Source organism: Protopterus annectens, chromosome 9.part0 (genome assembly GCF_019279795.1).
Source record: "Protopterus annectens isolate FY-2018-M chromosome 9.part0, PAN1.0, whole genome shotgun sequence".
In the NCBI taxonomy this organism is placed as follows: domain Eukaryota; kingdom Metazoa; phylum Chordata; order Ceratodontiformes; family Protopteridae; genus Protopterus; species Protopterus annectens.
The window spans coordinates 324,809,039-324,820,998 of NC_056743.1; the positions used below are offsets into that span (position 1 = coordinate 324,809,039).

At 37.2% G+C, this 11,960-nt stretch overlaps 1 protein-coding gene across 1 annotated transcript in view; it reads left to right on the top strand.

Annotated features, from left to right (window-relative positions):
* The window catches only part of ATP2A3 (ATPase sarcoplasmic/endoplasmic reticulum Ca2+ transporting 3), a 1,260,930-nt gene that overhangs the window by 1,048,300 nt on the left and 200,670 nt on the right, over nucleotides 1–11,960 (top strand). The window contains exon 15 of the mRNA XM_044082905.1: nucleotides 432–652. Coding sequence (XP_043938840.1) covers nucleotides 432–652 — 221 coding nt within the window. The remainder of the gene's footprint in view (nucleotides 1–431; nucleotides 653–11,960) is intronic.

The following is an 11,960-nucleotide window of genomic DNA, read 5'->3' on the forward strand; positions in this document are numbered from 1 at the left end:
CAGAGTAACTTGAACATTCCTTATAGCTTTTATTTGTTAATATTTTAAGATTGATATGAGCAAACTGGTGCTTTTGTGTTTAGTGCTGCTGTACACTGTCTGGAAACAGGTAGATTCCACCTTTTATGCAAACCCATTTAAGAATGCTGGACTAATGCAAAACACTTGTTACACATGGCTTTGAGGGCCTTTTTATACAGCTCGATTCCTAGCTTCTGGCTTGATTTATTAACTTTTGTATTATGTCCAATTGTTTTGCAAGGAAATAATAAATCTCTGGCTGTGCAACTTGAATTGTACCTGTTATGTCATACAGTTTCATTATGCAAGCCTACATAAAGTGAAAGTTAGTTGTGCATGCATTTTTCCTACTAAGTTTAAAGTCATTAAAGATTGAGTTTCTCATTAATAAATAGTTTCCTTCCTTTTAGACTGGTGATGGAGTGAATGATGCTCCTGCCTTGAAGAAAGCTGAAATTGGCATTGCCATGGGTTCTGGTACTGCAGTGGCTAAATCAGCAGCAGAAATGGTGCTTTCTGATGACAACTTTGCCAGCATTGTAGCAGCTGTGGAGGAGGGCAGAGCCATCTACAACAATATGAAGCAGTTTATTCGCTATCTAATATCTTCCAATGTTGGAGAGGTTGTTTGGTAAGAAGTGTGACAAAGAAATACATATGTGTGAGATTTGTGACAGTCACGTAGGCTATCTACCACAAGTCCACAGTTTATGCTCAGAAGAATACTTGAGGGGAGGAAAATAACTGAAACATTTATCGGTGATTATTTGAAGCACTTCAGGGGCAGGAAGCCTAGTACTTGTGAACTTTTGAGAGGAATTTTTGTAAGCCATTCAAAGTTGAAGAGGGGAGTACAGCTAAATGGGGAACACCATCCTTTCCACTAAAAAACAGGTTAATTTTGAACAGTGTCTTGGGTGTTTTTAGCACACGTAGGAGCTTAAGTCTACCTTCTGGCCTTAAGTATTGACTCATTTTCTGTAATTAGAAGGTGGATTACCACGTCCTGCCCCACTGCCCCACTCCAAAAAAAAAAAAAACCTCTAAAGTAGAGCAGAAGTGCCTACTTTCATCCCAGATGTGTTTAGTGTATGGTCAACCCATTGCATTCAACACTTGCAACACCTTAGGGTATAGCGCTCACCCTCCTATCCCAAACTTTGGAACAGGACTAAAAATTGGTAAAGAAGAGTGAAAATCTAGGGGTAGTTTTTAAGTATTGATATCAAAAAGTTGATAAATGTTACTAATTTGCATTTAGTTTTACTTTTTAAAATCATTGATTTCACCTTCAAAAACCAAATGTGTAGACTTTGTCATTGTAGAATTAATTTCAACAATCACAAGCATAATAACATCATCTTTACCCGAATAAATTTATTAAGTCTCCATAGGTACATCACATTCTAATGGTGGGGCATTCTCTAGTGACATTTTTAACTATTAACTGAGAAATAGTGTGATGCTGTAACTTGACTATGAATTTGCTTATTTGCAATGTAAGCCCAAATGCATAATGCATGAGCTGAGCACAACTTATTCAAAAACACTGTACAGTCAAATAATCCCCCCCCCAAAAAAAGAAAATCTTTCTTCACAATCTGTTTCAGCCTCTACTGTATAATTTCAGTCCTGTATTCTTTTCCATAACCACCCTGCTTCCTAATTCTACCCGTAAATTTGAGCTTCTGTTTTTAAATAAGTAGTGCTATTGCAGTGCTTCCTCAAAGTTGTTTAATGTCTTACTAACCTTATGGCTGAGGAGACCATTGAGAAGTTCAGTCCTATCACCCAATATTGGGAGAGATTAATAGTACCTGTCATAAAATATATTACCCCCCACATGTCCCAGAGGAGAATTTGCTGTCACCTATCCAATCATTGAGACTATTTAAAAAGATTTAGAGAAGTACTCTGATGTACAAGAGGAGCATATTCTAGAAACTAGCAATATTTTGGGTTGGGTATGTGGTATTCCAAATGATACTTTTAATGTGGCAGTATAGGTTTGTCTCCAAAACAGTTTGCTTTACCACTGGTTCTGTTCATGTGAAACCATTCTAAGAGTACATTCTCTTGTGTCAAAAGTTAAAAATGTATTTTGATTTTTATCTAATCTTTGTCTGGAAAACCTAGATTTACAAAGCTATGAAGATATGTTTAATGTATCCCACTGTTAAAATAGTATAATACATTGTTTTATCCTTTAAAGGTAATTTGAAAATAGCATGAGGCAGTGTATATGTCCCTGATTGTCATTACATGGTTTCTATGACTTATTGGTCTGGTTTTGTCTACTGAGATGCATATTTGTAAGGCAGTGCATCTGGTTGTAGAGTTTACATTAGTTTGAATTTACCATTGCAGTGAATGCTCCCTATATTAATACTTTAAGTAGTTTTGTATTTAAATGCTGGATTTTATTTATACTATGAGGACAACATTTTTTGTAGGTAAAAGTTGTATTGTTAATGCTAGCTAGTTATTTTCCACTTGACATATGTTGTGATTTTACATGGATCAGTGTGGCTTCATCTCCATTCCAACTATAGTTTTAACACTCCTATGTTTAAGTCTGATTAGTTGACCTGATATTTTCAGACAAAATAGGTTCTGAAATTATAAAACCTTCTGTCAGTATGCAGACAGTCATATTCAACATATTGACATAAGGCAGTATAATGCTTTGTATGCAGTTCTCTGGCTTAAATTGGAGACTTGATAACCTGTGCTGTTAATTATTTCAGCTTTTTTGCTGAAGTCTGTTTGTTTCTGTTATAGCCCTATTAATATGATAAATCTATTTATGTTTTTGTTTTCTGTTTATTGCTGATGTAGTGATTGGAGCTTGTACTGTATTCTAGTGATGCATTCTGTTGTCTGGGCAACAGTTCTGAATATAGTATCTAATTACTGCCAGAGTTGTATTAACAGATTATTTCAGATTCCATTAGAAAGCATAGAGTTCAATTAGTGAATAATGCAGTAATCTGTGTCCTCTCTATTTAACTTTATTTACTTAGGTAGATAAAAGAAGCGAAAAGGTAAAGCAAAAATAAGAATATAAAATTGTGTTCGAGTGGTCAGATTTTTGTGGAGAACTACTATGGAAAAGTTACTGGTAAAGTGTGGCGTAAAATGCAGGAAGATGCTATGCGTGTGTTGCTTGAATGAAGCAGAACTAGGATTTGCTGGAAAAATGTGTGCAGACTACATAAAAAAATGAAACCAGAAACATTATCACAAAACTATATGGGATACAGATGTATAAAAGTTTTTTTAGTAGTGTGGTTTATTGACCAATTGCAGGCTCATCCCAGGTTACATCATAATGTAACAAAACAATGTACAGCATACAGATACATGATTTACGTTTATAACTAAGCATAGAAAATCTGACAATGTATCCATAGAATATCCAGCTAAGTAACTGTACAGTTAGTAAGTGGAATAGAAAGGGGCAACTCCATTCACACAGGAGTAGAAGTGGGGGAGTTTCACAGTAATACCCAAATTAGGAAGATGAAGGGCAGACTTAGATAATGCATAATGGATTTAGAACAGTATGGGTGTGGTTTGCTTACTCAGTTTTGGACTGAGGAAGTTAATCAGGTGGCTCAGGTATGTAGGAGGTAAAGGTACTACTTAATTGGAGATATTGGATTGGGTGAAATATCTTTGGATGGACAGTTGCATTCATATGGTTTATTGTTTGAACTGTGCATTGAACAGGGAGTAGTTTGTGTGATTAGTTACATCAAGAGGAAGTGATTGTCATAGATTTGGCGTAGATGCTGTGGCTAGTAGAGTGCAGCCTGAAAGGAGGTGTTTGAAGGGAAGGACTGACTGGTTTGGCGTCTTAGGTTGTAGGCTTGAGTGGCATTAAAATGTTTGGAAAAGACAGAACATGGAGTATCTGATTTGTGTACTTTGAAGAGTAAGGAACCAATAAGATTTGACCCGGCCTGTACTAGAAACCACTTAGCTTTGAAGAGTAAGACACTGGTGTTCATTCCATGGTGAGTTAGATATGAATCAACAATTTATTGCAGAGGATCTGAAAGGTGGCACTGCTTTTGGCAGAGGCAGTTAAAAACAAGGGTAGACCATACTCAAGTTGAGCAAGGAGGATGCCTTTCCTATAGCAGCAGCCCTTGCTGGATGTGAAAGAAAATGAGATGTTATTGGCATAGAAAAGTAGAGTGCATTGGTCTTGCTCTCTACTTTTCTATATGCTCATAAAAGTTTAGTGAATGATCTAGCCAGATCCCCACATTTCTAAATGGGGGGTGATCATTTCAAAGGATTGCTGTCACAGTCAAGGATATGCAAGGATTGGGGGGTGGATAATTTTTTTATGGGTGGTGAATAACACAAACTTTATTTTTTTTTTTAAAGCATTGAGCAGTGGTTTCTTGGAGTTAAGTTGTAAGAAATCAGACCATATAGTCTTCATTACAAACAAACAATATGAGATTTTTATCTAGATCTTGTATGCAAGGGAGTACATGTCCTATATCTCTGTAAAGCACGCTCTTATTTAAGCAGCTGTTAGGGTTTATTAAGTGCAACTATTGACTGGTTGGTTGTATTGAATAAGATTACATCTTTGAAGCTGAGGAATCAGATTTTTTTATTGGATGTTGAATAACGTTGATTTTTAGATGTGTTTGGGTGGCCAAAGTTTTCAAAATAAACTTAAAAGGTGTTCTATTTTAAGTGTAAACTGCAACTTGCTGTTAAACTTTTTGCTGCTTCCAGTTTTGCTGGCTCAGCAATATGGTAGTTTTCACCCTACATTTTTGACAAGTCTTTTGGTAGATCTGTCAATGCCTTAAATTCCCCTTATAACATCTCTACAGGCACCTTTCAAGGGTCAGTTTAAGTCCCAGTTTGTTCTGCCTTTTCATTAACCACATTCCAGTTGATTTTAATTCCTGACTGAATTCTGTATGCTGAAGGCCTTGACATCATCTCCCAGCTTGTAACTATAGTGGAAAACTTCAAAAAGTCCTTGACAAACTCTAATTGGCTGCAAAGTAATCATCTTCAAGTAAATACTGAGAAAGCCAGATTAATATTCTTGGGTACACAAAAAAAGTTAAAACCTTACCTCAAAATCCACCAAGAAAAGCACTGGAGAAGCTAAAAAAGTTCTTTTTTAGAGTAGTTAAAATTTAATGTTCGCTATTCATCCCAAAGACTTCAGAAATGATAAAATTACACTTCCAAATCACTTTCAAACCATTCAGAAGACATTTGACCAATTATGTTGTCTCAATAATTCAATGAAATACATAAAAGAATTTAAAGACATACTACAAAAAATGTAGATCAAAATACATCCATACAATTTACACAATTTAAAACACAAGGGCATTTACCCATGCATATTAACTTTAGTATTTTTCCTATTTTTTAAAAAAACATTTACTGTTCACCATATCATTCAAACCAGGGAATAAATAAGACACAAAGTTTAATCTGCCATTCTGCCTCTCTTTGTTCAACATAATTTCTAAAATCCCCTCCCCCCAAGATCACTTTTAACAACTTCCAACTTAGTAAATGCATTGGAGTATAGGAAAGTTATGAAGTTTTAAATTGTTAAAAGTTATGCTTGCATTCATAGTACATTGTATGATTTTTTTTGTGAATACTGAAATAACTAGAGAAGCGTTGGAAATTTTATGTATGGATAATCCTAAGGTGGGTGTAATGTTTGGAATTCCCAAACTTCACAAAAGTGTTGTAAAACCTCCATTTAGACCTGTTATATCAGCCTCAGGTAGTTCCACGGATGTAGGTCATAAGATCGACAGCCACATTCACCGACAACAAAAACATCGACACCACATTATCGACAAACCATAAACACGACACCTCACATGCCCGACAAACAAGTAACCGACGGTCCACAAACACGAAACCCCATACACTGCACACACCACAATAACAACAATCAACTAACAAAACACATCCCCTTATCCAAAAACCACATACAGAACACAAGCACACCAAACTCCTCACAAACCCACACTAAACCTCACACACACAACTATGTACAACCCTAACCCAAGCCCTTACCCTAAGGTCCGTCACTATCGCACACTCAGCTAACCCAGCCCTAACCCTAACTCACTTAACCCACCCCAACCCAAAAATACCACTACGCACTTACATAACCAGCCCTAACCCTAACTCACTTAACCCGCTAACCCAAAAATACCACTACCGCACACTTACATAACCCGCGCTAACCTAACTCACTTAACCCGCCCCTAACCCAAAACATACCACTACCGCACACTTACCTAACCCGCGCCCTAACCCTAACTCACTTAACCCACCCCTATCCCCACAGACTGTCACTATCCACACTTACCTCACTCGCACCCTAACGTCCGTCACCACCACATACTCACACAGCCTTCTTTCCAACTCACTATCCCTGGCGTCGGCATGTTCATCCGTAGCGTCGGTCTTCCAAGTGTCGATCATCTGGCGCCCGCTAATCCGTTGTCAGTGATGTCGGCTGTCGATCTTCTAACCTAGACCCAGTTCCACTGGTTGTATTTATATGTATCTAGATTCAGCGTTGAACCCACTAGTTAAAGCAGCTTCCATCCTATATAGCTGATTCTTGGGATTTTTTGGGCCAGCTTAGGTCCTTCTTTTCTTCCTCAGATTTGAGGGTGGAGAATGTATTGATGATCACTGTTGATGTTTCCCTATTCACTTGCATTGCTAAAGATGTTGGGGTTGACTGTGTAAGATGGTTTATGGAGAAGCATACATGTTTAAGTAGTAATAGCATTATTACTTATACTGCTTTGTTAGATTTATTATTGGATAACTTCTTTGTGTTTAACAGCCAATTTTATAAATGATTACAAGGGGTGGCCATGGGGGCCACTGTTGGTCCAACCTATGCAAATTTGGTATTAGGTTGGTGGGATATTGACATACTGCCACATATTCATTTTTCAGAACAAATTATCTTTTATAAAATATTTGCAGATGATTTGTTATTTATAGTTTATAAGGACAACTTTAATGTAAATGAGTTTGTGGAGCTTTTAAGTGCTAGCACAGCATTTTTAAAGCTTGTGGTGGGTGAAATAGGCAACAATGTTTTCTTTTTGGATGTTAACTTGATAATGGACAGTAATAAGAATGTGTTTTTGAGTAATATTCATCTCAAGAGTATGTTCTGTAACAGCTATGTCCATTTTAAGAGTTGCCACCCTTATTTCATGAGAAAAACATTCCCAGAGGACAGTTCATTCGAGCATCTCAAATGATAGTGGAAGATTCTGTTTTTTTGGAGGTAATTAACCTCATAAAGGAGTTTTTTTAGAAAAAGGTTACCCTGGAGACCTACTTGACAATATGGTTCAAGAGGTTATTCATAGGAGATGGACAGATTTTCCTCCTATTCTGTTAAGAGGTTTTGCTAAAGTCCAGAAGGATGTATGTAGGGGCACAAACACATAAGAGAAAGGGGCAGAAGGTCCTAGATTTTGCTTGGACATGAATGCAGATAGCAACTTCATTTGTCAGATTATTACTGAGAATTGGAATGTACTTATGGGTAATGCAGATCTATCCAAAGTTCTTGGTAAAGGCCCCCCAATTTGCTTAGAAGAAAAATCAAAATTTTAAACATATGTTAGAAAACAATACTTTTGTGCCAACCCTTACTTCTGGTGAAACTGGAGGTATGTTCAGGGTGTAAGGCATGCAGATTTATTTCTGAGGGTCCCTATGCATTTTTGAAACATCTGCAGTATACTATACCCATCCCTGGAAAATTAGTTGTGGTACAACAGGAATAGTGCATCTTGTGATGTGTTCATGCCCAGGCTTTATGTTGGTATGTCTACCAGATGTTTAAGGAAAAGGGTATTAGAATATATGTATGGTATAAAAACAAAAAAATAGTAACAATGCCCTTTTTAAACATTCTTTGATTTGTTTTAATTGGAAGAAATTTACTTTTTCAATTTTGGAAGTTGTAAAGCGTGATATTAGGGGAGGGGATTTTAGAAATTGTGTTGAACAAAGAGAGGCAGAATGGCAGATTAAACTTGCTTCTTATTTATTCCCTGGTTTGAATGATATGGTGAACATTAAATGTTTTTTAAAAAATCGGAAAATTACTAAAGTTACTATACAGGGGTAAATGCCCTTGTGTTTTAAATAGTGTAAATTGTATGGATGTATTCTGATGTACTTTTTTTGTAGTATGTCTTTAAATGCTTTTATGTATTTCATTGATTTATTAATGAGACAACATAATTGGTCAAATGTTTTTGAATGGTTTAAAAGTGATTTGGAAGTGTAATTTGATCATTTCTGATGGTCTTTGGGACAAATAGCGAACACTAAATTTTAACTACGCTAAAAAATAACTTTTTCAGCTTCTTCAGTGCTTTTCTTGGTGGATTTTGTATTTTTTGTACTGTGGACACCTGGGCCTGCTTGTGTGCTGCTTTTCTCTCTATTAAAACCTTACCTGGTAAAACTGGGAAGTGCTATACCAAAAAAAGATGCTCTGGCATCAGACAATAGACAGAACTAAGTCTAGCAAAGCAAATTTTGAGGTAGTTATCATCTTAGGCCATGGGCAACCATAAGACCTTCTTGTTGCGTCCAAAACCTCAAAGGCAGCACACAACAGTGTGCCAAACTGTTGGTAAATGGAGTCACATTCATGGAACTGGGAGATGTAGCAAATCTTCTGGCTGACAAATTCAGCTCCAGCTTTAGCCCCCTATCACCTACAGACAGAGGGAGCCATTAAATCAGGTCCTAACATGCACCCTTTAAAATAACGTGTAAGGCACGATAACTCATGGGTTACATTTGGTTTGCTTGACTAGGCTTATGAAGGCCCTAGTGGTGATTAGGCTGGTATACACCTATGAACCTGTAAAACCTATGCATTTATCCCCTCCCCATTGCATACATCCTGCAAACTGTTTAGCATGTCACATCCTTTATAATGCTTAGGCGTGACTCTAGATCCCCCTTATCTATGTTCATTCATATCAATAGTCAAAAGCAAAAATTATGTCCCATCAAGGAATCATGACCTTCTTACACCCAAAGGTAAAGCTGCAGTAGGTGAAAATATTTTGCAACCACAGCTTGGATTGTAGGATATACAAGGTAAGTCAGACTAGAGATCATGCATTCCTTACCAGTACCCATCCTAAGACTCTAACATCCTTTATACGAAGGGTGATTCTTATAAGTCCTACTGCGGTGGTGGTGCTGTGGTAGCATTGTTGCCTCCCAGTAAGACATTATTCTGTTCGATTCTCAGCTAGAGCGTCTTCTGTGTGGAGACGTGCGTGAATGGGCGTACCTTTGTTGAAGGTTGTGCGTCAGAGCCGGCAACTCTGCACATAAAAATTTACTGCCAATCATTAGCAGACTGGAGTTCCGCTGTGGCGACCCCTAACCGGGAAAAGCTGAAAAACCCAACAAGTGGCACCCATCCAACTGTCCATGCTATGTTTAAAGGATAACAGGGAATTACATTGCTTGATGTGTCAGGATCTATGCTACAGCAGGGTGAGACACTGTGTGATGAACCTGTCTGAAAATGTTTTATTTTTCTTGATGAAGGTTTTTATTTCTCAGTTTCTGGTGTTGCCTGCAGAATGAGTTGCTGAGGAAAAGGTCAAGAATAATTGGATCCCTACCCACATATGAATTGGTCCAACAATATCCATATTTATGGGGACATGATAAAATGAAGTATTTAGGAGAATGGATTAGAAATTACCCTGTGGTGGCAGCTAAGGATATGTGGGAAGAAACTAAACAGAAGATAATATAAAAATTGAGAAACTGGAAGTTTTGTTATATGGATACTAAAATAAAAGCCATTAAAATGTTTTAGTCCCTTTAGTCTTGTACACAGATCAGGCGTACTTTTATCAACCGGAGGAGAAGTTGTGGGTAGCAATTAAAGAGTTGAAGGATTTTATCTGGGAAGGGAAGACAGCAAGGGTCAAATGGGATAAGCTGATTCTTCCAGTAGAACAAGGTGGACTAAGATTACCTAATTTGAGGGGGTATTTTAGAGCAACACAGTTAAGGCTCTTATACATAGCACAATCAGAAAACTAGAATTCAAAGTGGAAAGGAATGATGCTGACACAGGGAGGATGCTCAAGAAATAAACAGAGATTGGAATTTTGTTTATAGACTGTTAAGAACAGCCAAAACCATAGAGTATTATATTCATAAAATAGCAGGGAGTATTCTAAGAACTAAACCAGCATGAAAATGGAGAAGAGATTTTAACTTTAGTGTGGACTGTGGTCAAGAATACAGTTAATAGGCAAGAGGGGGCTGGAATTTATTGGAGAAAACTGGCAAAGGAACCAAGGTATTGGGAGCAAATAACTAGAAAGGGAAAGGTAATAGAATGGGAAGAGGCCAAGAATTTATTTGGACTGCAGTTTAGCGATTGCCTTCTTTATCAAGGAGTCATATCAGAGTATAGGCAAAGAGAAAGAAATAGGGGGCTCCTAAATGAAAGACCAGCACTGGTAGAGTTTTTAATAGAATCTAGAACAGAAGCTGCTGTTAAAGGAATAATTAGTAAAGCATATAAAATACTGCATGATAATTGAGTCAATCAGAAGAGCATAGAAATGATTGGGAAGAGAGATTGCATAAGCAATTTACAAGGAAATAATGGGGGGATGTGTATATCTCCCAAATATGCAACAAAGTCCAGAAGATTTAGGATCTTTGCCTGGATGTGCTTACACAGGTATTTTATACCCCCAGTAGACTCTAAAGAATTTTTTCTCAGGTGGGTAGCAAATGTTGGATGTGTGACAGGCAAGAAAGAGGTGACTGTGAATATGTTTTTTGGAAGTGTGATGAGCTGGCAGACTTTTGCTATTCCCTGTGGATCACTGTGTCTAAGATGCTGGGTAAGCAGATTAAACTGACTGGGGAGAAGATTTTTTTGAGTTGTGCTACAGAATCGGAATTGCCTAGACTTATTAAAGCCTTGCTGAGTCTAATTATGGTGGCTGCCAAAAAAGCAATTGCTAGAAAATGGAAATCAAAGTCTAGACCAACTTTACTAGAAATAGTGAGTATAGTGACAGAGAAAACGACTGGAATTGGGGTCTTTAGAAAAGGGAAGGAGCAGACTACATAGGAAATAAATGGGAATTGTGGGAACAATATATGCAGAGCAGGAACGAGGTTTGAGGCAGGATTTGAATGAACTATAGAATGCTTAACTGACAATGACTGGATGGTTTATAAGTGTTGACAACAGTTGTTTCAGTGGTGTCTGTGATGTAAACTGTTTGCAACTAAAGTGATGTCAATTTGTATGTTTTTTCTTTATATAAATGTAAGATTGCCTTTGTCATATGTGTAAATTTAATAAAGATGTTTGGAAAAGAAAAAGAAAAGAATAATTGGATCGTGATAAGTGACTCTGAATATAGGGAAAGGGATTCAAGTCTCTCCTAGTAGCCAAGGTTTTTGAGACCATAGATCCTTTCTGTTAAAAGCTTCTGTGGCTTTTCACTTTTAATATGCTTAGCCAGTCACATGTGTATATATGTCCAATAATGGGTCTGACTAGTATGGTATTAGAAGAGACTCCCTAGACAATTAGTTGCAAATGTAAAAGGATTTCCTGTCTGCAATCACCACATGATGGTCAAAGGAGAGGGAACTATCAACCCATTTGCCAAGATCACTGATCCATATGGCAATAGGGTGCTTTAAGTGCAGTAAAATGCAGCGTGCTTCTCCTTTCTGAAGGGGATGATGCTGTATCTCTTGGCATTTACATTGGAGCCTTTTTTTCTCTGCAGCAGGAAATGACTTTTTTTTATAAGGTATATTTATCCAAAGGGTGATTAACAACCACATCCCCAAAACCTTTT